We start from the raw sequence: 27997 nt of genomic DNA on the forward strand, positions 1-27997 counted from the left end.
AACCTAAATGCCTACCAACTGATGAATGAATAAACAAAATGTGGTATATCCATACAATGGAATATTATTCTGAAATTTTCTCTTTTGCCCCTTTTTGGCTGTTTCTCAAATATATGGACTTAAAGTTCTAAGATATCATTGTTCTCTAATGGAACATTATCTTGTAATTTATTTATGCAAACATCATTCACAAACATTGAGTTGACAAAGGTTAGAAAAATATTGTTTTGGGGAAGCACCTTCTTGAAAAATAATCCCTTTTTTATTGCAGTACTGAATTTTAATCTTTTAAAGGGCCTCATAAATAAATGCAGATGTTCTTCATGTTATAAATAATAAATACACTTCTATCATGTTGACACTATGGCTTTTACTTCTCTGGATAATGTACTGTTTACTCAATTAATCTCATAGTGCAAAAGAATACAGATTCTAGAGCCAGATGATTCAGTATGAATTCTGGCTCTATTACTTACTAGCTGGGTGATCCCTGTGTTTCAGTTACCTCATCTATAAAATTTGGATAATAATACTACCAAGACCATAAAATACTACCAAAATTGTTGTAGGAGCTAAGTGAGATAATTAGAGCCTGGTATATAGTAATTGCTATTTAAATGTTACCATTATGTTATGGAAGGTCTCTATCTACTTTGTATTAAGGGCTCCATAAATAAAGCTTATCTATTCTTAAATGTTTAGATTTTGTGTTTAAAGTCATTTGTTATTAAACTTAGGCTGCAAATGCCCACTTCACCGGAAATTTGTCCAATCACTTGTCTGCCCAAGATGGTGGCAGACAAGACCACCTTTACAAAATAATGACTGGTTCTCAAAGTCAGTTTACTTTTTTTTGTTCCAACTCCATAAAACATATTATTCATGATTTTCCTGCCAAATTCGGCTTTAATAAATACCTAATTAAAAGCACGTGACACACATGAACAAGAGGAAAGGAAAATACATTCACCATTAAGTCATTAAAGACTCATTGGTGATTGTCTTACCCTGAAGTAGCTCTGTCTTTTCAGATAATGTCTTCTGCTTTACATAGACTTTAACGTGCCTCAGTAGAATCCATGTAAAAATTTCTTTCTCCTAACATCTTACACAATCCCAAGATTATCCCTCATTTTTCAAAGGTTTCCATCAACTCACTGACTTTTTAAATTTGAAAATTAGCTTTTCCCCTTTTACCTTTAACCAACCAACAAGGATAGTCTCTCCCGACTCCTCCATTCAGACTGAGTACAGCAATCGTTGTACTTCCCTCATACACAAAAGCTCCAATTAGTCTGCAAAAGAAAATTTGAACAGGCCTCTTCATATTCTTCCAGGCTCAACAGGCTGGCTTTGGCATTGTGCCCTTGAGCTCTAATGTTGTTTGTGATGCCAAACTGAAACACAAAGGAAACAGTGCAAAGTTGCTGATCACCTCGGTCAACACGCCGCACAGCTAAGGCATTAGATTATGCATAGAAATTCCATGCCTCATAAATGCTTACTATTAAATTTATTAAAAGGAGGTGGCGTTTTGAAATAATACTGAATTAGCAATCAACAATTCTAAATGGTAAGATAGGAGAAATTTAAATTCCTTTACCACACCTATGGCCTAGCTTCATTTCTCCCACTTCAATATATAATCCTCTCTTATTTTTTGCAACCATGGAAGGATTTTTAGTGCCAAGACTCCATAATGGAAGTCTTTTAACTTTTAAAAAATTAAATAATAATATTTTCACCACCAGGGGGCAAAGAACATTTTTACAGGCAAAGATTATTTTTGACATTCTAAAGGAGTTACCTCGTGTGAACACAGTTTTTGTTGTTAGAATTTCAATAGCTTCAAATTAAGAGATACAGATCCTAACCGAAACCTTTAAATTTAAGGAAGAATCGTGTTTATAAAATAGTACAAGTTACCATTAACCAGGTGCCCTTTCATTCACTATCATTTTAGATGCTTAAAAAGAAATTTTCCACCTCCCTTTTCCCTTTCCTTTTGTATGTTTGCACAAGAGGAGGAAAAACATAATTTGAACTTTTGAAATATTAATTTAGCCTTTGTCTATGCTGGTCTTTAAATGGCTTTTAGCTCATGGTATTTTTTGACAAATGGTTTCCTAAGCATGTACTTCAGCTCTGCTTTTTTGTTAACTTAATGTGATTAAGTGATGTACTCAGGTCTTCACCTCCTTCTAAAATTGGGTTCATTGACTCAATTAATGCTTTGTCATTTGTTAATTTTATAATTGAGAAATGATATAAATAACTGATAAGCACATCAATTCACCAGTTACCTCTTTTGAGACCTGGATATCGTTGAATTTACTAAGAAAGTACCAGAGTCATGAATAGACAATAAACAGAATTATCTGTATAGTAAATTACTGTTCAGAGGTGAAAAATTTGGTCTAACACGTGTTAAGTCCCGTATCCTGAAGTTTCAGGAGATTTGATTATTTCTGACTTGTACGTTGATGAATGTTCCAGTAACGGAAGTGAAACTGAGAGTTTTTAAATCAAGGTATCTGTGGTGTAGGCAAACAACCACATTTTATTCCTTGGCTTATTTTCTTTCCCCTCTTCCTGCTTCTAAGTAGCTGCTGAAACCGCATTTCCCTGAATCGATTATAAGGATACCGCTATTTCAAATCAGGCCTGAAGTAGAATGGACACACAGTGATCTGGTAACTTCTGCTACTGTTCTTTCCTTCTACTGCTCCCCGGGGCCTGGTCAGCATCTCCATTGTCAGCCACAGCCCCCCATGCCGCCACCGCCCCTCCTCCTCTCCCTCCCCCTGGCACCAGGGCTGTCTCCAGGGGGTGCAGAATTGGGCCAGATACCACCGTATGTATGTTCACCTACAGAACATTTTTGTCCAGATGAAATCATGTTGAAACAAATATGGACTACAAACTTAAGGAGAAAGAGAAGTTGCAAAAGGTCAGCATTAAGGGTTATTTAGAGGCACACACTAAAGAACATTCTATGACCCACCACTTACACATTAGTGATAAAGGGAAACGGAGAGACAAAGGGCGGGTTTTTTTCTGTTGTCAATTTGCTTTTTTTTCTATTTGTTGTAGTGTGAATTGACGGAATCCTTCTTTCTAGTGTGTCCTCAAGCTGTTGCCCAGCCACTGGCAGCAGGCCGGAGAAGGCTAACCTTTCCATTCTGAACCTTGACAGCCTGTGTTAGATAACTTGGTGCATCTGTTCAAGTCCGCTCTGCCTCATGTGTAAACTAACCTCGGGCCAGTGACCATTCCCACGCTGCTTCCGCCAGCCTCCTACAGGTGCACCCAGAAAGCTCCTTGCCTTGGGCCAAGTTTTCTGAGCTCCTTTTGGTAATGGCAAATGGTTGTCAGTAGCACGCTATCTACGATTTTCTAAAAAGCTTTAAACCACATAGAATCTCTTAAAGGTAAAGACAATATTCTAAAAATGACTGAGAAAGAATCTCATACTATAGAGAAAGTAGGGAAATGGGTGTTTGGAAATTCATCATTAGGTGAATATGATTTTTTTCTTTTGCCAAAAATGATATGTGTCACTAATAAAAATTCTCCTACCTGGACTCTTAAGAACTTGTTTTAAATCTTCCAAATGTAGCTTTTCAGTGGATTTAAAGTCCCTTTGTTAAGAATATAAAAACCCTTCATTTTCAGTTCGTTTTCAAGAATAATTATTTGACATAAGGGAGGATGGAAAATTACTAAGCTAAATTTTAGCAAAACCTTTGCACAATTGCTGAATGGAAATGCAAAAAGAGCCTATGACTTAGTAGCAGAGCCAAGCATACACTTCTTGCATTTAGATCTATGTCTCTTTGTGAGGAATCTTTCTCACCTATGACACCCATTCAAACTAAGCATCTATATAAATTGATATTAAAATTGGACCTTTAATTTATCACAAAACGTTCAACCAGATTTCTAAATTAACACATCATTTTAAACCAGCTTTCTCTCAATAAAAATAGATGGTGATAATATTCTTCATTTTTGGAGAAAATCTTGGTTTAATCAATACTTCATGATACAATGATTAGGTCAATTTTAAGGTTAACTTTAAAAATATTTTTCTCCATTGCTTAATTTTCTTTCAAAGCATTTACTTTTTCCTCATTGTTAAAACACTACCTTTACTTTGAAGGATTATATTGTGTGTTTATTTAATTTTTTTAATTGAAAAATCCCATGGCTTCCCATCACACTTAGAATAAATCCCCGTTCTTTTAAATCCTCCATAATCTGGCCTCTGTCTACCTGCAGCCTCACCTTGTACCATCCTCTCTCTCAGCACACTGGTTCTCCTTCAGAGCACACCAGGCTCATCCCGTTTTAGGGACTTCACCCTCCTTCTGCTCCAATACGCTTCCAGATCTTTGTCTGACTGGCGTCTTCCCTCCGTTGGACCTGCATTGAAATTCTACCACCTCTGGTAGGCTTATCTTAATCCCCGAACCTAAAAGGGCACCCAGATGCTCTCTTTCACATCACGCCCCTATTCAATCCGCTGCCTAGCATTTACCATTCTCAGTTATCTTCCTTGTTCATTCATTATTTGTTTATTGTGTGATTCCACTCACTAGAATGCAAGCTCAATGAGAGCAGGACTATGTCTCTCTTGCTCATTCCTCCACATGGTGCCTAGCCCATATTAGGCTTTCAATAAATATTGTTGAATTGAAAAAGAAAAACACCTTTCTTTCTCCGAGGGTAATAATCTATTGTATTATGCATCAGACTTCTAAAACAATCAAGTAAACTGGAGAATTGCCCGAGTTCAAGCCATAGGAGAATAGCCAGCTCTCAAGGTAATCTGCTACGTGCATGACAAGTTCCATGTTTTACCTAGTAGAACTATGTGGTTCATGGTAGAGGATGTGATGAATTGACCTACATGCTGCATTGATACAAATCATTGGTTGCACTATGTGGTTGGGTAACAAGTCTGAAGTAACACTGACTCCCCAGGGACACTGTAGGTATTCTTAGTCATTTTGATTAGTATATATTAAACTAGTCATGACTTTTAAAAACAAATCAGATTCTAATGTGGTGCCAAAATGAAGACTAGGTCCAAAAGTTCTTCAGTCACATAGAAGTTCTCACTGACATCTTGAATAAATAAAGCTGACAGGTACAATTTATACTTATATTCTCCCGAGTGGCAATAGGACATGCCACAGATAATTCTAATTTTTCTCAAGATTTGTCCTGTAAGTTCTAAGTCATGTCTTCAACATGCAGAGCAATAGTATTTCTGAGAAGACTTAGATATGCAAATATGATCATTTTACACACTCACTATAAAAGGTTTTAAAGCCCAACCAATTCTTTCATTTAGTACAGGATTGCATTTTACGGAAACATAACTGTTTTCATTTATATTCCAAAGCAATGTGTGTTGATATTTCAGTTAATGTTATCTTTCATTAGCTTTTTCATCACATGCCTTTTCCATGTAAGGTCATAGTTGTGGTTAAAGCTTGTTTCATAATGATGTCTCAAGCTGTATTCTTTTGACACAAGAACATTTTAAGCACATAAGAATAGTCTCATTTCAACAGAGAATAATGCTTGCTCACAATTTTTTTTTTAAACTTAAAGCCTTTGTGGTAGGGTTGTCGTATTTAATAAACAAAAATACAGGACACCTAATTAAATTTGAATGTCAGATAAACAACAAATATCACATGGGACATACTTATACTAACAAAAATTAATTGTTGTTTATCTGACATTCAAATTTAACTGGGTATGTTATCTGGCAACCCTGGTCTGTCTTTGTTTTTTCCACTTTTGATAGAGACATAGGTTGAAATACATTCAAATGGTCTTCCAGGAAGTGGTGATGTCTTCATTACTTTCTTGTTAGCTATTTTTAAGTGTTGTCAGATGTTTTAAAATCAAAATGGGGGAAAAAACTACTTGAAATAAATGAAACATCAATTCTGAAGACTTTGGAAACCAGGCAATAAAGGATTTCATTATGTCAAACAATTGAAAAGCAAATATTGACTGAGCATTTACCATGTATAAGGTATTGTATTACAATATGCCACAAGCACAAAAGAAGGGAAAAAGAAAAAAAGACAAACTCTCAGCCTCTGGAGAATTTATATATTTTGTGGGGAAGATAACACAGATACACATAAAAAGATAATAGTACAAGGCAGTAGATGGTAAGTGCCAAAGGAGTAATAAAGACAAGAGGGTTCAGGAGATCAATCCCATCTGTGTCTTTGGAGAAAGGGAGTCGGACAAAGGGGGTGTTTTACGAAGTGCTTTATGCTCATCATCCTGTTTAAGCCTCCTGCTATGGTCTGAATGTCTGTGTCCCTCTCCCTCCCACCCCTGCAAATTCACACGTTGGAATAATAATGCCCAGTGTGATAGTGTTGGGGGGGGCGCTTTGGGAGGTGATTAAGTCTTGAGGATGGAGTCCTTATGAATGGGTTAGTGCTCTTAAAAAAGAGATCTTTAGTCTCTTCTACCACGTGAAGACGCAGAAAGGAGGTATCAGCTATGAACCAGGAGGAGTGTTCTCACCAGAATGTGACCACGCTGGTGCCTTCATCTTGGACTTCCCAGCCTCCAGAACTGTGAGCAATATATTCCTGTTGTTTGGAAGCCACTCAATCTGCAGTATTTTGTTACAGCAGCCCAAATGGGTTTATACCTCCCAACAACCCTTTGAGGTAGTTATTATTATTATCATCACCAGTTTCCAGGGAGGGTCTACATTACATGCCTATGGTCACACAGCTAGTAAGCTGCATGTCTGCTTCCACCTTAGGTCTTCCTGAGCCCATAGCCTCGGTGTTGCTTCTGAGACGATGGGAGAGAAGGCTGGAGCCTCTACTGTTATATGGAACTCCTAGCGATTTGAGTGGGAGAGAGAGATAAAAGGACTATTTTATAAACTAATTTCTTCACACATTGCCCTAGATATCATGGATAGAAATATTCATTCAATCACACTGGATTATAATGATACTAAAGAAAGTGTCAAAGATTAGAAACACTGTGAAATCAAAACAAACTGAACTGAATTGGTGGCTATTTGCATGTAGAGGAATGAGAGAGCAAGAGAGAAGAGGAAGTATCAAAGATACGTGCAAACCTGAGAATCTACAACAAAACAACAACAACAAAAACCTGGTAGAACTAATAGATGAATTCAGGAAAGTCACAGGATTTTAAACCATCACACAAAAATCAGTTGTGTTTTTATACACCTAACCATCTGAAAAGGAAATTTAGAAAACAATTCCACTTTCAATAGCATCAAAAAGAAAAAATATTTAGGATTAAGCTTAACCAAGCAGGTGAAAGATACACTGAAAAAAACAAAACATTGCTGAAAGAAATGAAAGACACTAATAAATGGAAAGACATCCTGTCTTCATGAATTGAAAAATTTAATATTGTTAAGATGTCAATACTACCTAAAGTACTGCATTGCTCTACAGATTCAATGCAATCCCTATCAAAATCCCAATGACTTTTTTCTTGCAGAAATAGACAAATCCATCCTAAAATTCATATGCAATCTCAAGGGACTCCAAATAGCCAAAACAATCTTGAAAAAGAAGAACAAAGTTAGAGATCTCATGTTTCCTGATTTCAAAACTTACTACAAAGTTACAGCAATTAAATCAGTGTGGTACTGGCATAAAGACAGACATATAGATGAATAGAGTAGAATACAGAGACCAGAAATGGACCTTCACATATATGGTCAAATGATTTTTGACAAGGATGACTAGACCAAAGGACAGTCTTTTCACAAATAGGGTTGCAAAAACTGAATATCCACATGCAAAAGAGAGTTGGGAAATGCAGGAAAGACAAGATGGCAGGTAGAGGGACTCGAAGCTCACCTCCTCTCATGAGCACACCCCAAATCACAACTAACTGCTAAACAACCATCGATTTAAAAAAAAGAAAGAAGTTGGACCCTTATCTTACAACATATAAAACCTTAATTCTGGGCTTCCCTGGTGGCGCAGCGGTTAAGAGTCTGCCTGCTGATGCAGGGGATGCGGGTTCGTGCCCTGGTCTGGGAGGATCCCACATGCCGTGGAGCGGCTGGGCCCGTGAGCCATGGCCGCTGAGCCTGCGCGTCCAGAGCCTGTGCTCCGCAACGGGAGAGGCCACAACAGTGAGAGGCCCACATACCGTGAAAAAAAAAACCAAAAAAACCCATTAATTCAAAATGGATTAAAGACCTAAACATAATATCTGAAACCATAAAACTCCTAGAAGAAAACATAGGGGAAAATCTTCATGACAGTGGATTTGGCAATGATTTCTTGGATATGGCGCAAAAAGTACAGGCAAAAAGGGAAAACCAGTTAAATTAGATTTCATCAAAACTTAAAAACTTTTGTGTATCAAAGGATGCTATTAACAGAGTGAAAAGGCAATCCACATTTTGGGAGAAAATATATACCTGATATATATTTTCTGGGAAAAAAATCATACATCTGATAAGGGATTAATAACCAGAATATATAAAGAACTCTTACAGCTTAAAAACAAAAAACAACCCCTCAAAATGAGGAGAAGATTTGAATAGACATTTCTCCCAAAAGATATACAGATGGCCAACAAGTACGTGAAAAGATGCTCGATATCAATAGTAATTAGGGAAATGCAAATCAAAACCTCAGTGAGATACCCCTTCACACCCATTACAATGGCTATTACCAACAAAATAAAACAAAACAGAAAATAACTGTCTGTGAGGATGTGAAGACACTGGAACCCTTGTGCATTGCTAATGGGACAGTAAAATGGTGCAGCTGCTGTGGGAAACAGTATGGTGCTTCTTCAAAAAATTCAAGCTAGAATCACCATATGACCCAGAAATTCCACTTCTGGGTATATACCACAAAGAACTGAAAGCAGGGACTCAAATGGATATTCGTATACCCATGTTCACTGCAGCATGATTCACTGTACCCAAAAGCCGGAGAAAAAACCAAATATTCATTGACAGATGAGGGGATAAACAAAACGTGCTATGTGCATATAACGAAATGGAATATCAGTCAGCCTTAAAAGGGATTGAAATTCTGATAAATACTGCAATACGGGTGAAGCTTATCCATTATGAAGGCATTATGTTAAGGGAAAGAAGTCAGTCACAAAAGTACAGATAACGTATGATTCTGCTTCTGAGGTACCTAGAGTAGTCAAATTCAGAAAGACAGAAATTAGAATGATGGTTTCCCAGGGCTGCGGGGAGGGGGACAAGGAGAGTTATTGCTTAATGGGTACAGTGGGGGAAGACGAAAAAGTTCTGAAGCTGGATGGGGGTGATGGTAGCACAGCAATGGGATTTATTTACATTTATTTATTTTTGGCCACACCACGCGGCATGCGGGATCTTAGTTCCCTGACCAGGGATCGATCATGTGCCCCCCGCAATGGAGGCACAGTCTTAACCACTGGACCACCAGGGAAGTCCCAGTAGCACAACAATGTGAATGTACTTCTAATGCCACCTACATGGTGCATTTTAAAATGGCTGAAATGGTCAGTTTCATGATACCAGGTTGGCCAAAAAGTTCGTTCGGGTTTTCTGTCAGCTGCTACCAGAAGCCCGAACGAACTTTTTGGCCATTCCAATATGTATGCTTCACCACAATAAAGCTTTTTTTTTTTTTAAAGATAATGTAATCCATAAGCCGACACAACTGTGCACAAATAAACTACAGCATACCTCTGATTGTGGAGCATCCCTCAGCACACCCTGTGTGGCACATGTGACATTTATTTGTCTGCTATGGCAACCAAGTGAGGGCACCAGTATAAAAATGGGTTTTACCTATTAGTAAAGATTAATTTCTTCCTTACTTGTTTTAGAGGAAAAAAAAAATAAGTGAAAATAGAAGCTCTAATATTGTCTTCTCAGACTGCCAAAGGGCAGAGGGAAGCAGCAGTAGTTCGCTGGGTCCAGTACTGGGTGAGTAAGATGAAGACAGAGACGTGATGCTGGACTTGGCAACACAAAGGCCCTGGGAGACCTTGACAAGAGCAGTCTGGGTGGAGTGGTGTGGATGGAAACTGCATAGAGTGTGTTGAGGAGAGACTGTGGAAACACTAGTGATTATAATCACTGCCTTCAAAATATTTTGCTTTGAAGGGGAGCAGAGAAATGAGAGGGGAATTTGAAAGGTGTTATGGGGTCATTTGAGGTGTTTTGATTTTATTTTTTCATAGGACAGATTACAGCATGTTTGGATGCTGGCAGGAAAAGTCTAGAAGAGTTGGGGGAATGGTAGGAGCCCGTCCTTGAGAACAAGAAAGGGGTGGGATCTGGAGCCCACGAGGAGGAGTTGGCAGGGAGCGTGGTAGGGTGAGGCGTGTGTAGGTGTTGCTTTTTTTTTTTTATAAGTTTCTTTCTTTTTCTTTTCTTTTTTTTTTTTTTTTTTGCTACATGGGGTCTTCGTTGCTGTGCACGGGCTTTCTCTAGTTGCAGCAAGCGGGGGCTACTCTTCATCGCGATGCACGGGTTTCTCATTGTGGTGGCTTCTCTCGTTGCGGAGCATGGGCTCTAGGTGCATAGGCTTCATTAGTTGCGGCATGTGGGCTTCATTAGTTGTGGCTCGTGGGCTCTAGAGCGCAGGCTCAGTAGTTGTGGCGCACAGGCTTAGTTGCTCCGCAGCATGTGGGATCTTCCTGGACCAGGGCTCGAACCCGTGTCCCCTGCACTGGCAGGCAGGTTCTTAACCACTGCGCCACCAGGGAGAACATGCTTGTGGGAGGAAGTGAGGTGGGGGAGGGGGTGTGCATAGGGAATTTGATGGGAAAGAAGGTATAAAATAGTAATTTTGGAGCTGAGAAACCAAACACACCAGGGATGTAAAATAGGACCCTGGGCAGTGCTGAGTATCCTTTTGTGATTTGTGGTCACAGATTTGCAGCGAGACTGTTTTTTCAGCGGGGCCATGCGTTTTCTCTCCAGCACCGCTCTGCTGCTCAGGGACAGGCACAGATCAGGCTGAGGGTTGGTTTTAACCAGGCTGGGGCTTTGCCAGAGAACAACAGACGGAGAGAGAGGACCAGGAAGTTCATGGGGTTTGCAAGGTGTGGATTGGGTTTGGTCGTGGCTGATGACAAGACCATCATCGTGATAGTGGGCATCTGAAGTGGGTTGAGGAAGTGATCACTAGAGGTGGGAGGGCAAGGAACTAAGAGACCGCAGCATAAACATGTGGCAGCGGGGCTGTGTCAGTGCAGTGCAGGGGTTAGGAAAGTCTAATCTGATGCTCTTTTGTCCCATCTTGGTCAGGAGGTGTGATTTTTCCCTCTGTGGCTCTAACCGCACAGAAGATGACCAAGTTCCTCACCTTCTGCTCAAGGGTGCAGTACAAGCCCGGGAGCAGCAGGACGTCCCCAGTGGGTGGGAGCTTCCTTCCCAAGTACGGATAGCTCAGTACCAAGTCCTGTCCACTCCACTTCCTGGTTCACTCAACTAAGGGTCCTTCTCTCCCTTCCCATTTCAAGAACTCTGCTCCTCCAAGGCTTTCCTCTTCCCTGTGAACCATCCTCCTACCTGCTCTTTCCTTTCCCTGGAGCCCCGGCATACTCAGCAGCCCAGGTCTGGATCTTTCTCTCTGACAGCTGCAGCAGAGGCCCCTCTGAGTCTGTTTCTTCTTCACTGTGTGCTTCGGGAAAGAAAAACAGCCTTCAGGGTTCTAAAGAGAGCAAAAGAGGGAAGAAATTCACAGAAAGCACACAGGAAATTAGAGATACACCCTGTCTCGGATGGATTTTATCCATGAGCCTGTTGAATGAAGTCGTCAAAAAATAAAAACAGGAGTAGAGGTGGAAGAGAAGAGAGTGAGCCGGGTGTTAAAGTCATCAGTGACTAAGGTGGAACGATCAGTACAGCAAGATGTTTGATGATATGAACTTTGAAGGAGGGTGGGAGATACAACGCCTGAGATGGCATTTGGGGGGCAAAAAGGACTCTCCCCTCCTTCTGGTCCCAGGTACATGAGGCTTGAGAGGGAAAACCAGTCTCCACTCTAGAGGTGAAACGCTGCCCCCAAAGGGCAGAGAACTTTCCATTGGAGATGAAAGGTCTGTAAGGGCCAGTATCCTCCATCTGCCACGTTCCCCTTCACATCTCCATCACCTTGTACAAAGCAATGAGTACAGGGAGTGTGCTCAACAAAGGTGTATTGAATAAATGGATGGGCAGCTAATTGAACCCAGTGTTTATATTTAAATCAAGTGCCACAACCCTACCACTCTTCTAGAATAAGTGGCAGTCTCAGCTTCCTGCTTCAGGACATGTGACTGCCACGGGGAGCAAAGGATGCTCAAGGGGGTCAGCTGCCTGTCAGGAAGACCTGCTCCCACTGAATGAGAAAGAGATGCTGGAATCAGATAGACTGAAATAGAATCATCAGCTTTTTTCCTGCTAGGCTTAAAGATCAGGATCTGAGCTGTGGCCATTATCTGGATCCCTAGTAGATCTCTTTCTTCATCCAGCCCTGGAAAGTTTAGGGAAAGATGAGTAGGGAGTAAGTCTCTTAATATCAAGCTGCATCAAAGAAAAAAAAAAGCCCAGAAGAGGCTGGACCATACATCCTCTACCCCTTCAAGTATAAGTTACTTCTCAACTTTGGGAAGAAGTGAATGAGGGGGCAGAAAAAACCTAGAAATTTCCTCTCGTATTTTTCTTTCTTACTGAGTGAGCATTTTCTCCCTTCTTTGAAAGGTAAAGGGGGAGGGTAAAGGGCTCCCCCTAACACACCCCAGCTTTTTATTCTCCTGATACACTTGACTATATAGTCAGCTGAGGATGTGATGTTTTCCTGGGGAAGGTGATCAGCTGCCTGTCAGAAAGATCTGCTCCTACCATCATGAGACTTCCCCACCCCCACCACCAAATGCCAACTACTGTTTCTTCACATAACTTCCTGGGAACACTGATTTAAATTTTGCTCCCTGAAAGCTCTAAAATTGTAAGAACAAAAACTTTATTAAATGAATTGTGCTTCTACTAATTGACCTACCTTCCCACCCCTTTCTGTCTTTCCAAACTCTTCCACTGTGACCTCTGGACCTTATGGTATAGCAAACCAGCAAATTCCCCTATATTCTGGCTGGTCAAAATGTGATTCATGGTACATTTTAAAACCAACACAGAACTAGCAGTGAAATGTCTCAGTCATTTAATAATTCTATGTTTAAATTTTTGAGGAAGTGACAAACTGTTTTCCAAAGTGGTTGTATCACTCTACCTTCCTACCAGTAATATACAAGGATTTCAATTTCTCTATATCCACACCAACACTTATTGTTTTCTGTTCTTTAAAGGTATAGCCATCCTAGTGGGTGTGAAGTGGCATCTCTTTGTGGTTTTGGGTGCATTTCCCCAATGACTGATGATGTTGAGCATCTTTTCATGTGTTTTACTGGCTATTTGCATATCTTCTTTGGAAAAATGTATATTCAAATTTTTTGCCCATTTTTAATAGAGTTAATTGTCTTTTTTTTTTTTTTTTTTTTTGTGGTACGCGGGCCTCTCACTGTTGTGGCCTCTCCTGTTGCGGAGCACAGGCTCTGGATGCGCAGGCTCAGCGGCCATGGCTCATGGGTCCAGCCGCTCTGCGGCATGTGGGATCTTCCTGGACCGGGGCACGAACCCGTGTCCCCTGCATTGGCAGGCGGACTCTCAACCACTGTGCCACCAGGGAAGCCCTGTCTTTTTTTTATTGAGTTGTAAAAGTTCTTTCATAATTCTGGATCCTTTACATGTTTCCTTATCTGATATATGATTTACAAATATTTTCTTCATTCTCTGGGTTGTCTTTTCACTTTCTTGATGGTGCCCTTTGAAGCACAAAAGTTTTTAGTTATGACAAAATATAATTTATCTTTTCTTTTCCTCTGTTGCTCTGCTTCTGGTGTCATACCTGAGAAACAATTGCTTAATCCAAGGTCATTCACATTTATGCCTATGTTTTCTTCTAAGAGTTTTATTGTTTTACTCCTCCCCCACCCTTTTTGGTAACAGCTTTAATGAAATATAATTCACATACCATACAATTCATCCATTTAAAGCATACAATTCAGTAATATTTAGTACATTCACAGAGTTGTGCAACCATTGTCACAATCAATTTTAGGACATTTCCATCACTCTCTGAAAAAAAATCCTCTTTCATATAGCTATCATGCCCTATTTTTCCCAACCCTGCCGCCGTAGGCAACCACTAATCTACTTTTGATCTCTATACATCTGACTATTCTAAAAATTTCATATAAATGAAATCATACAATATGTGGTCCTTTGTGAGTGGCTCTTTCACTTAGGATATTCTCAAAATTCATCCATGCTGCAGCATACCAAGCATATTCCTTTTGATGCTTGAGTAATATTCCATCGTATGAATATGCCACTTTTTGTTTATTCATTCATCATTTGATACATTTGGATTATTTCTACTTGTTGGTATTATGAATAATGCTCCTGTGAACATTCTCTCAATGTGTAAGTACCTGAGAATATCTTCATTGCTCTTTTGTTTTTGAAGGTCAGTGTTGCTGGATAAAGAATTCTTGGTTGACAGTGTTTTCTTTCAGATATACTTAATGGTGTCCCACAGGTCTTTGTGTTTTTCTTCTTTCTTCTTTCTGTTCCTCAAACTAGATCAAATGAATTGATTTGTCTTCAAGCCCACAGAATCTCTGTCAGCCTAAATCTTCTGTTGAGCCCCTGAAGTGAATTTTCATTTCAGTTATTATACTCTTCAACTCTAGAATCTTCCTTTGGTTCTTGTTTATAATTTGTTTCTTTATTGATATTCTTTATGTAGTGAGCCATCATTCTCACACTTTCCTTACGTTTTTTAGACATAATTTCCCTTAGTTCTTTGAGTATGTTTAAAAATAGATGATTTAAAGGCTTTTTCTAGTTAGTCAAGCACCTGAGTTTCCTCAGGGCCAGTTTCTACTGACTGCTAATTTTATCCCATGTATGGGCCATACTTTCTTGTTTCTTTGCATATCTCATAATTTTTTGCTGAAAATGGGAAGTTTTAAATCATATAATGTAACAAATCTGGAAATCAAATTTCCCTCCACTCCCCAGGGGTTGGTTGTTGTCGCTGTGTGTTTTGCTAGTGCTATTTGTTTTTCAGTGAATTTCCTGAATTAGTTCTGTAAAGTCTGTATTCTTTTTCATGTATGGACACTGAAGTCTCTATTTGGTTTTCTTACTGGGTGGTTAACAACTGTATATACATTTCCTTAAGTTCTTGGAACAAATAAGCCTGCCAGCCTTTGCATGCACGTTGGGACATGCCTTCAACACTCCGGTAGGCTGTTTACAACTCTGCCTTAGCCTTCACTTCCTGCTTGCACAGAGCCTCATGGTTAACCAGAGGTGAGAGTTTAGAGCCTTCTCAGGTCTTTCCTGGGCATGCACACAGCCCTACACATGAGTGTGGCTTTCTAGATTCCCAGGAATATGTCAGAGCTTCTCAAAGCCTATTATTGACATCTTATGCCCCAGCTTTCCCTTTTAAGTTTGTTGGTGAACTTGTTTGTTGTTGCAACTGTTACTACCACCTCAGGCAGCAGTGATGTTAAACAATTGTTATTGGTTGTTTTCTACAAATACCCCTGGGGGAAATGCTGTTCATAATGTGTGAGCTCTGAGTCAGGTCAGATAAAGACAAGCCTTGTGAGTGGGATTTTCCAGGGAACTGCCAGACAGGTCACATAAAGACAGCTATTTGGCAATGGGGCTTTGGGGAAGCTCCAACATTCTATCCCTTCCAGTGGCTGCTATTGGTTTTCACCACGACTGCAGGTTTGTTTGTTTTTGTTTGTTTGTTTTTAATTAATTAATTTATTTATTTTTGGCTGTGTTGGGTCTTTGTTGCTGTGCGCGGGCTCTCTCTAGTTGTGGAGAGAGGCAGTTACTCTTCATTGCAGTGCATGGGCTTCTCATTGTGGTGGCTTCTCTTGTTGCAGAGCATGGGCTCTATGCACATGGGTTTCAGTAGTTGTGGCACACAGGCTCAGTAGTTGTGGCTCGCAGGCTCTAGAGCACAGGCTCAGTAGTTGTGGTGCACGGGCCTAGTTGCTCCGCGGCATGCGGCATCCTCCCGGACCAGGGCTCGAACCCGTGTCCCCTGCATTGGCATGTGGACTCCCGACCACTACACCACCAGGGAAGCCCAGTTTGTTTGTTTTTAAGGCTACCCTGGAGCTGGAGAGAGGAGGATGAGAACAGGGCAGGTTAAAATGCCACAAAGCTCACTGTTTTTACCGTGACTCAGTGCTTTTCTTGAATAAACACTCCTCAAATTGTTACAAGCATTTGGTTAATTTCCAGAGTTCTGAAAAAGTTGATTTTGACCATTTTTGCTAGTGTTCTTTTTGCTTTTATAGAGGAGTGAATTTTCAGAGGTCCTTACTCTGCCATTCTTGAAAGGTATGTTCCTATTTTTATTATTTTTGAATTTTATTTTGAGATCATTTTGGAGTCACATACGGTTGTAGGGAATAATACAAAGATCCTGTATACCTTTCATGCAGTTTCTCCCAAAGATAACACCTTGCATTACTAGAGTACAATATCCTATGCAAGAAAATGATACTGCTACAATTCACTGATCTTCTTCAGATTTTACCATTTATATGTACTCGTGTGTGTATGTGTGTGTGTGTATTTACTTCTATACAATTTTGTCACATGTGTAGATTTGTGTGACCAACACCACAGTCATGATACCTAACAGTTCCATCACAAGGATGCCTCATGCTATCCTTTCATAGCCACAGTCATGACATCCCCTGCCCTCACAACTGCCAGTCTTAACACCTGGCAACCACTAATGTATTCTTCATGTCTATAATTTTTGTCATTTAAAAAGTATCATAGGATATATCATACAATGAAATATCATTCAGTAAGGAAAAGAAAGTATTGACACCACAACATGGATGTACCTTGAAGACATGCCAACCACAAAGGATCACATTCTGGATGATTCCATTTATAGGAAATGTCCAGAATAGACAAATATATAGAGACAGAAAGTAGATTAGTGGTTGTCTAGGGCTGGGTGGGATGGGGGAGAATGGTTGGTGATGGCTAAAAGGTACAGGGTTTCTTTTTGGGGTAATGAAAATGTTCTAAGAATGAACATGGTGGTGGTTGTGCAACTCTGTATATACTAGGAACCAGTGAATTGTACATTTTAAGTAAGTGAATTGTATGGCATGTGAATTATATATCAATAATGCTGTCAAAAAAGAGAATGCTATATAAATAGAATCATATAGTATCAATCCCCACCCTCCCCCTGCATCAAGACTGGTCCTATTTCTTTATTTTAATATTTATTTATTTATCTTGGCTGCACCGGGTCTTAGTTGCAGTATGCAGGCATGTTGTAGCATCTCTAGGTGTGGCATGGGGGATCTTCAGTTATGGCATGAGGACTTCTTAGTTGCGGCATACATGTGGGATCTAGTTCCCCAACCAGGGATCGAACCCAGGCCCCCCTGCATTGGGAGCGTGGAGTCTTACCCACTGGGCCACCAGGGAAGTCCCAGTCCTGTTATTTTTAAACAAAAGTTTGGTCCCAAAGAAATTACCTATTACCAGAAGTAGTAAATATAGATAATACCTACAGTACAGAGAAATTTATATGTAAGATATAGTTGAGCATGACAGGAGGCAACTGGGCATGACCAAACAGGAGAGAATCCATTCTCGCTCTCTGAGGAGTGTGTAGCATTACCATTCACATACAAACGCAATTCAGGTGGGTCTCTTTTCAAGTCTACTCCAAGGATGGGATTTCACAACTCTCTCCGAGCCAAAAATGACATGGATGAAAACAAGCTGTTTTCAGCTCAATTCAGATAAGATAGATTTCTATTGGAAGAGAAAGCCAGCAGCAGTGAGAGCAACACACAAACATGCTGAGCTTCACAACATCAGCTGCTTCTAGATTCGCAGATAAAAACTGTGACTGAGAGCTTTTCTGTTCTTGGCACAGAGATGGAACACTCTCCTTCATATGGAGCTCTTATCTTGTTTTCTGTATTATTTCCCTCCCCACTAGATCATTACAAAGCGTTCTGCTGGGAGAGCCATATTTGTAGACCTCACATACTTCTTTTCTGGTGGAAATAAAGTGACTGTTGGTCTATAGAATACTGCCCCTTGATCAATGTTATCATGATTATTCACCCATGGCATTCAGTAGAAGGAAACTTGATTGGGTCTATATCCCAGTGTGTGATATAGTTTCAAAGCTAGAAATTTGGGAACTTAAAAATTTCAAAAGGAAGTCCTAAAGGTAAATTCTCTAATAATTTTAAAAAAACAGGTATTCTCAATGTCCTGAAAGGTACAGATTATTTAAGTGGTATTTAACCGTTATTTGAGAAAGAGAGGAGAGAGAGAAGAGAGAGAGAGGGAAAGAGAGGGAGCCGTCAAGGTTATTGCCATTGTTCTGACTCTGGGTTCACTTCCACTGTGTATTGCGCTTTCAATGTAGAACAAAACTACATGAGTAATTAATCTTCAACTGGCTGAACAAACTCTCTTCCACAGAGGGGTACCCTCTCTGACACTAGAGAAATTAACTACAATAGAAATGTTTCACAAGTCTGGCATTTCATAAACGTTAGGACAGAGATCCCTCTCTAAACCAGAGGTTGGTGAACTTCTTCTATAAGGGGACAGAGTGTAAATATTTTAGGCTTTGTGGGCCAAATGGTCTCTGTTGCAACTATTCAACTCTGTCACTGTAGCCTGAAAATAGCCATAGACACTAGGTAAGTGGATGGGCATGACTCTGTTCCAACAAAACTGTATTTATGGACACTGCACTTGAATTTCATATAACTTTCAACAGTCAGGAAATATTTTTCTTTTGATTTTTTTTTTTCAAAAAGAGTCTTAGCTTACGAGCTGGACAAAAACAGGTGAAGGGCCAGATTTGGCCTGTGGGGATTAGTTTGTCTGCCCTACTCTAACGGACGGAAGAGTAGGAACACTGAAGTCTGTGTAACAGAGTGGGTGAGAACCCACGTTTGGAGTAGGCAGAGGTGGGTTTGAATTTTGACTCTGCCACTCACTAGTTGTGTGACCTTGGACAAGTTATGCAACCCACTTAAAACTATGTCCTCATCTATAAAACGAGGATGGTAATAGACATTCCATAGGATTGTTTGAGAGTAAAATGAAGTAAGACGTGTATGTTTAGCACATGCAAGGTCACAGTGAGTCTAGTTACCACTATAATGAACATCTAGAGAAGTACCACAAAGCCTTCACTTCCCCCAAGTCTCTACCCACAAAGTGGAATTTAGCAGGTTTTTTAAAATCAAGACGGCATCTATCGGGCCAAATCATAGAGTAGGTCCTGAGTCTTTATTCTCTCACCTCACACATTCATCAGCAGATCATATCTGCTCTACCCTCAGAATATATCCAGGATCTGACCACTTCTCCATAACTATCACCCTGCTCCACGCCACCATCAACTTTCACCTACTCTTTCTGCTCCCACCTGGCCCCTCTATCTTCCACAAGGATGCTTTTAAAATATAACTCAGGGTGGGCTTCCCTGGTGGCGCAGTGGTTGAGAGTCCGCCTGCCGATGCAGGGAACACGGGTTCGTGCCCCGGTCCGGGAAGATCCCACATGCCGTGGAGCGGCTGGGCCCGTGAGCCATGGCCGCTGGGCCTGCGCGTCCGGAACCTGTGCTCCGCAACAGGAGAGGCCACAACAGTGAGCGGCCCGCGTAACGCAAAATATACTACTACTACTACTAATAATAATAACTCAGATCACTTCATTCCTCCTGCTCAAAAGCCTCTAATCATTCCATTCAGGAGAAAATCTAGGTCCTTACCATCTAAACTCTTGGATCTCCTACATTCTTCCCCTTGCTTCTTCAGCTCCAACCATAAAGCCTTGCTATTCTTCAAACATGTCAACCTTGTTCCCATTTCTCTCTTAACATTTGTTGGTATTTCTTTCTGGAATGTTCTTTTCCCAGATAACCAAGTGTTTTAAATTTTACTACTTCTTTCAGATCTGTGCTCAAATATAATCTTGTTAGGAAAGCATTCCCTGACACTCCTTAACTCTCTTATACTGCTTGGTGGTCACACTACCACCTCCTGCCATATTTCGTGTCTATCTGTTGATTGAATGCCTCCTGCCACTAGAATGTAAGCTCATGAAAGCAGAATTTGCATATCCCATTCACAGTTGTATCATCAGTGTCTAGAACAGTGCCTGGCACACAGTAGTTTCAAATTTGTTGAGCAAATTATCTTATTATCTATGAATCTTTTAGAGTTTAAATAAATAAAAGTGTAGTTATTAAACTTTCACTGCTCTAAAAGATTCTGAAAAATGAGAGCTTTTTTTCTTTAATAAATTTATTTATTTATTTATTTTTGGCTGCGTTGGGTCTTCATTGCGGTGCACAGGTTTTCTCTAGTTGCGGTGAGCGGGGGCTACTCATTGCAGTGGCTTCTCTTGTTGCAGAGCACCGGCTCTAGGTGCACGGGCTTCAGTAGCTGTGGCACGTAGGCTCAGTAGTTGTGGCGCACAGGCTTAGTTGATCCGCGGCATGTGGGATCTTCCTGAACCAGGGCTTGAACCCATGTCCCCTGCAGTGGCAGGCGATCCTTAACCACTGCACCACGAAGGAAGTCTCAAAAGGAGAGCTTTTTGAGTACTTTTCTTGTATTGATTTAGAATACATATTTGGCTGCATATAAATAACAGCAGCTTAACGAGAGAGAAATTAATTTCTTTATTACCTAAGAGTCTGGAGGTAGGTGGTTCGGGGCAATGCTCTGTGAACTTGTCCAGATAACCAGGCTTCCTCTACTTTGTTGCTCATGGTTCCTAAAGTGTACTGCCCTTGTCTGAATGGTCCAACAGGAGGAAGGAAGGGGTAGGAAGACTCTACTTAAGGACATAGACTACATAGACTACATAGACTCTATTTAAGGACACTTTCTATAAATTGTACAAAACATTTTCACTCACTTCTCATTATAAAACTAATCCCATTATTGCAGCCAATGCAGGAAGGGGTGAAATGTGAAGTGGGTGGTCATTTGCAGACTTAAAATTCAGCAGTTCTACTTCTGTAAGGGGAAAAAGGGCAAATAAGTATTGGGGGAGGGATTAGTCTTTGTCGCAGTTCTCTGTCTTTTTCCATTGTAAAGAGCTCTCCCTCTCATCTTCCACAATTGTCTCCCCACTCTCATCCATTGCTTTTCTTTCTCAGTGTGGATTCAAGAAAGTGATAAATTCCCCCAGTAGAGCTTAGCCTAAGGTCATCTCTCATGGACCTTGGAACACCCCAGCAGTCACTAAAGTCTCATGCCTTTTGACTGTCAGAGATTCTGCATGAATAGTCCCAGGACTTGTAGCCACATATACCAAATCTGTGCTTCTCTCCTGGGGCGTTAGGAGGTGGGGAGTAATGTAACCCTAATATTGAATGTTCAGGAGATACACGAATAAAATTAACAGGTTAGTAAGAGGATCATGTATCTTTGGGAAAAGTGTTCTGGGTTGTGGTTGTTGCTTTTAAAGATATTTGGCATGTTAAACAATTATGTTGCTCACAAAAGGCTGTTTCCAAACAAATGAGGATTTTATTCTGTTTTCATTTTTTTTCTTCTAGGTGATTTTGAGAGTTACCTGTCCGAACTCTGGTGGTTGCTGCTAACTACTCAGCAGCCATTAGTCTGCAACACACATCTAAAATAGGAGTTGAAGAAAATGTGAAAATATATATATATATATATATATATATATATATATATTTTTTTTTTTTTTTTTTTTTTTTTTCGGTACGCGGGCTTCTCACTGTTGTGGCCTCTCCCGTTGCGGAGCACAGGCTCCGGATGCGCAGACTCAGCGGCCATGGCTCACGAGCCCACCCGCTCCGCGGCATGTGGGATCTTCCCAGACCGGGGCACATACCCGTGTCCCCTGCATCGGCAAACAGACTCTCAACCACTGCGCCACCAGGGAAGCCCGTGAATATAGTTTGATTTAAGCGAATGCTGTGGAGAGCGACTCAGTCACCCCTCAGGTCTCCTCCCACTCCCCAGCTCTCAGCTAAATCCTCCCTGAGAACTGCCCTCAGCTAAAAAGAGCCACTCGACCTTCCTTCCGGGAACAGTTCACAGCTGAGGACTGGACCACGTGGAGCTATCCTGCCTGGCTCCCTTGCCTCATGATGGGCCTTCCCAGCTCCAGAGCTGCCTGAAGGACCGCGCCACACTGCAGCTTCTCCCTCAGTCAATCCTATTTCCTCCACCCTCCCCACAGGGATTGAGCCCCATAAGACTCGCCAACAGTTACTACACACAAATCTCCATCTCAGAGTCTCTTTCCCAGGGAAACTGACCTCAGTCAGCTTCTGAAGACCCAGATTTGAAGAACAGTCCTATTCATATTTTAGTCTGTTTTTATACGTCAGTCGGAGGACTATTTTATTTACCTGATTACAGGAAGAGATAATTTTTGGTGGATTTTTTTGTTTGTTTCACATCACAATAGAAAAAGTATTTTTGGAAAGTGTGAAAATAAATAAAACTCAGAACTCATAGTTTTAAAATCTGTGGTCAAGGTAATCTAATATTAGAAAATAAAAATAAATGTTCTTTCTGTATTCTTTCTTTCTCTTTTAGTAACTTTTAAAAACAAAGCAACGAACATTAAAATAATGATTTGTGAAAAAAAGAGACAGAATTTGAAATAAAGTAGAAGAACTGGTAGCAGTTATCTAAACTTTACCACTCTTCAGGTTCAAGTATGGAAAATACTTTCAATTAATATGTATACAAATATAGATATAATTTATATAATATATACAAATTCTAAGATTATACTGTGCTCTACAATTTAACCACAAGTTGAGAAAGTAACTAATGAAATACTGAGTACTTAAGGGCCTCCCACTTTACACAAATATATTTAATTTTGCCACCATATCCGAGGTAAGCATTGTAGTCCCAATTTTATAAACATGAACTTCAAGTTTCAGAAAAATTAAGTCATTCTTCTAGATCACCGAAACAGTATGTGGTAGGGACAGAGTTCATCTCAGATCTGCCTGCTTTTAGGGTTAATCAATTCACATGTTTTTCTTTTTCGGCCACACTGCATGAGTTGCAGGATCTCAGTTCCCCGACCAGGGATCGAACCCGGGCCACGGCAGTGAAAGCCCAGAATCCTAATCACTAGGCCACCAGGAAACTCTGCCTGCTTTTACGGTTGACGTCATGATCTAACTTCATACTGTGTGTGGTTTCTGGTTTCTAAATGAAAGAATGGGCTGGACCAGACCACAGAGTCTGCTTCTGGAATGACAATGGATGAGAATTATGACTTTTCCCAGCTCACAGAAGCTTTCATTTTGGTCTACCCCACTAAGAAACAAGGTATAGAAGATATTCTTGAGATCAGCATTCCAACGGGGGGACACAGCAACCAGTGACTCCCTTGTGTTTCGTGGAGATACATTGGGGGGCTGGTGGGCTACGAGCTGTATGTGAGACAGCTGCCTGGCTGGAGGAGCACAGATCTGTGTGCTCGCTGCCTTTATACCACCAGCCACGTCAGCATTCCAAGTAAGCAAAAGCAACGTACACAACTGTTTATGGCAATAATTCTGATACTGATGAAACCAGGTTGAGGTCCTGAAATTCTCTGTCGGTACTGGGCATTGTAACCTCATCCCACTCAGGATCTCAGTGCGTAGAAGTTTCCTTCTGTCACCTCAGAAACCAGAATTCAAAGAATTCCTATGCCGAATGTAGCATTTGTATACATAATTTAAATTACCTACAACAACTTTTTATGGTGAAATTTCATTACCTAAAGAGAATTTACCCATAATATAACTAGAATACATTAACCAGTCACAATGGCCCAGTTTTTAGGTGATAAATTCACAGAAGCTGAAAATTTTTAAATTTTAAATGATAACACCATATGACTCAAGCTGCAGAAAAAAAAATTGTGAATAACTTTAGATTCCTTGATCTAGAACTTAGTCAAAATGAAGTGGAGCTCTGAGGCAAACAAGGACACACAAAAAAGTGGTGTCTTTGTTTTGTCTTTCATACATAATTGTCTTTTATACATACATAATTCTACCTCCTACCTTTAGAAATAGGAAAGTAAAATATTAGAACAGTTTGGATTGTTTAGCTAGAAGAAAAGAACATATAGATAATATTCTAGTTTTACTGAGGTATAATTTGTACACAAAGAACTGCACATACTTAATGGGTGCAATTTGAAGAGTTTGGATGTATGCAAACCCCTGTGATCCCATCACCACAACAAGGTAATAGTCATACCCATCACCTCCTAATTTCCTTGTGTTCTTTTGTTTTTGTTTTGTATTTTTGTTGTTGCTTTGTTTGGGAGTCATTGTTCAAAGTTTCAGTTATGTTAGATTAATAAATTCTAGAGATCTGCCATACAATATAGTGCCTATAATAACAACACAGTATTGTACACTTCAAAATATTCTGTTCTTAATTCACTATGTCAAGAAGAATAGAATAATATGTATCTTCAAAGCCTATCTTTTTTCGTCCTATTCTTCAAAAGGAATTAGGCTTAAACCACAGTGAGAGAGACTTATGTGATTAATAAAAGGACAAAAATGATATTTATTCAAAAAATATTTTTCCTAATTGTGAAAGTAATGCATACCATGTAGAAAGTTAGGAAAAACAATGAAGAACATAAAAAGAGAATAAAGGTTGCTCAGATTCTAATCACCAAAAGACAATTACTTTAATGTTTTGCTGTAGTTCTTCCTTCCTTCTTTCTAGTTTTGAGTAGGTAATATATTCACATGGTTCAAGCATCAAAAGGAAAAAAGCACAGACCCAAGTCATCTGGGCATGGAGTTCTCCCACCTAGATGCACCTAATATACATTTCTTATGTATCTTTCCAAATCCTCCCAGAATGAATTTGTGCATATAAAAACAAATGCATGCATTCCCTCCACTTTTTTCTGTTTTCAGAAATGATAGCATACTATGTACATTGTTATGCAACTTGTTTTTTTCACTTAACAATAGATCTGGGAGATCTTTCATGTCAATCCACAATGAGCTTTCTCATTTTCTTTTTTACTTCTGCTTATCCAATTGTATGGATATACAGTACCATGATTTATTTGAGAAGTTTCTTTTTCATGGATATTTATATTTTTAAAAATCTTCAGCGGTTACAAATAATACTGCAGCAAAGTACCCTACTCCTATGCCATTGTATACCTGTGTAAGTATAGCTTTTGGATAAATTCCTATTGTAAAATTATTAGGTCAAAAAATTTTGATAGATATTGGGCAAAGTGCCCTCCAGAAAAAGTTCTGAACTCTTTTTTTGACCCATATTTTCTTTTTTTTAAAATAAATTTATTTATTTATTTTATTTTTGGCTGCACTGTGTCTTTGCTGCTGCACACGGGCTTTCTCTAGTCGCGGTGAGTGGGGGCTACTCTTTGCTGTGGTGCATGGGCTTCTCATTGCAGTGGCTTGTCTTGTTGCGGAGCACGGGCTCTAGGCGCGTGGGCTTCAGTAGTTGCAGCTCACGGGCTCCAGAGCGCAGGCTCAGCAGCTGTGGCGCACAGGCCCAGCTGCTCTGCGGGATGTGGAATCTTCCCGGACCAGGGCTCGAACCCACGTCCCCTGCACTGGCAGGCAGGCTCTCAACCACTGCGCCACCAGGGAAGCCCTTGTCCCATATTTTCTTCTAGAGTTTGTGATAGTAAATTTTCTCTCTCAATTTGACTGGATTGGGGAATATCAGACCACAAGACTTCATAGCCTCCATAATTGTGTAAGCCTCATAATAAACCTCCTTTTTTATCCCATTGGTTCTGTTTCTTTGGAGAACTCTGACTTACACAGAGTTTACTAAAATAAAATTACACACATATATAATTTATTTACTCATCTCCAGAGAAAAATGGCAGGACAACAGAGTCTCCCTCTCTCTCCCATTAAAATCTTAATAAATTAATAAGACATAGAAACAGCATACACACGCATTATTAAACTACAGGGGGGCAAAAATTTTCTCCATGTTATTTGAGAAGCATTATTCAGAAACAGAAGTCGTGGGAATCCTTAAGCAGATTTTGCAGATGCAAGAGTTAAGAGAGGAAAAAAAAGCAAGAGGAAGGTACTGAGACAAAATTCTAATCCATGACTAATACATCTACTTTGGAATTGGGCAGAATTGATGGCGACAGGCACGTGATATCTGCTCATAAGGAAAGACACAGGAAGTCGCTCTAGAAGGGAAGTCCTCTTCCTCACCACAGAAATGCGGTGAATCAGTGAAAGCCAGACGTAATGCCCAACACGCTGGTCTATTTTTCTCTTGCTGGGAACAAGGTAGGAGAGAAATTGTGGTATAATAAGGGAAAACTATCTCCAAATTTAAAAAGTCTTGACAAATTGAAATGAAAAAAAGAAAACAAATTAAAAACTACTGCACAGGGAACGATATTCAATATCTTGTAATAACCTAAATGAAAAAGAATCTGAAAAAAATATGTATATGTATAACTGAATCACTTTGATGTACACCTGAATCAACAGTAAATCAACTATACTTCAATAAAAAATTTTTAACTAAAAAAATTAAAAACCATCAGAGACATATATGGTACGTGGGAAGCTCCATGTGAAACAGTCCTCTGTTGTATACACAAATAGTGTCTTAGCTTGAACTGGAAGAAACCCTGCATGTTGCCCTCTCTTTTTAGTCAGAAGAAGGCTTGAGATGTGGCTGGTGGATAGAGTGGACAGCAGAATACTCCTTCAGAGCTAACAGTTTCTGACAGTATAAAGTCTTGGTACCACCTAAATTAGAGGCATAATCAGGATAACAGGCTTCCTCACCCCACCAGCGCCCCTGCCCCAACTATGAGAACAGATAGAAGTACGCCTGATTAGGAGGAATAAACTCTGGTGCAGTTCTTTAAACACAACCATAGATGCGAATGCAAAGACGAAAGTCTACCAACCCTATCAACTGATACTGTGCCCAGGTCTGGGAACTTCTAATTGAGGCAATAAAAATGCAGAACACAGAATACAAAAATATCGAAGCCCAGCCATTAGGCTGGTTAATAAAAATGAGACAAGACAATCAATCTCTTTCTTAAACAAGAAATCTAGTAGAGTCGTGGTCATTTACTCTTTTTATCATGCAGGGGAGAGAAAAAAAATGCTAGTAATCTTCTACTGATTTCACAGAACGATCTTACAAGTATTGATACTGTATAGAAATATGGAAACGTCAAACATGACATCAGGAGAGCATCAGATTATTAAGACAATTTATCATAATTATAGAGCATTTTGGAGATGAAGAACACAGCAATGATTTCCAGAGTCTTTGTCTGTATTACCCTTCCAAGAATAAATGTATAATAACAAAAAACAGAACAAGTTAATATATTTATAAACATTCATGCAAGTCTCAATACCACATCAGATCAGATTCTCCGAACATGTTTTATGACATAAGGATGGTCACTCTTATGCAGCTGCAGTGGAGAAACCACCTCTCCTAAATGTCTCTTAGGCTCCTTTTGTTAATTACGAAGACTTGCATTTTTAAGAGCCAACTCTGGAATTTCATTCATTACTTAAAGCAACAACCAGGGCTGTGGGATTCAATTTTACTCGAAGAAGAGGAGAAAGAGATGAACATGATTTTACTAAAGAACAGTGAAATAAGCTGAAGCTTATAGAAAGAAGATGCAAACTGGTGCTTGATAAGGAAAGAAGAGAATCCAAGAGAATCCACCTGTACTATAATTAGAAAACTAGAAGGCTCAGATAAAAAGCCAAATTGCTTTTAAACTAAGTAGCCTTTAAGACAAACTGCATTATTCAGGATAAAC

At 39.8% G+C, this 27997-nt stretch overlaps 1 protein-coding gene across 1 annotated transcript in view; it reads right to left on the reverse strand.

Moving 5' to 3' along the window:
• Positions 1–1223: 1223 nt before the first annotated feature.
• The window catches only part of LOC132419011 (uncharacterized), a 148410-nt gene continuing 121636 nt past the window's right edge, over positions 1224–27997 (reverse strand). Inside the window, exons 4-5 of the mRNA XM_060003128.1 lie at positions 11582–11723; positions 1224–1295 (exon numbers count right to left, since the gene is read on the reverse strand). Coding sequence (XP_059859111.1) covers positions 1291–1295; positions 11582–11723 — 147 coding nt within the window. The 3' untranslated portion in view covers positions 1224–1290. The remainder of the gene's footprint in view (positions 1296–11581; positions 11724–27997) is intronic.

The sequence above is a fragment of the Delphinus delphis genome, chromosome 2 (assembly GCF_949987515.2).
Source record: "Delphinus delphis chromosome 2, mDelDel1.2, whole genome shotgun sequence".
NCBI classification, from domain to species: domain Eukaryota; kingdom Metazoa; phylum Chordata; class Mammalia; order Artiodactyla; family Delphinidae; genus Delphinus; species Delphinus delphis.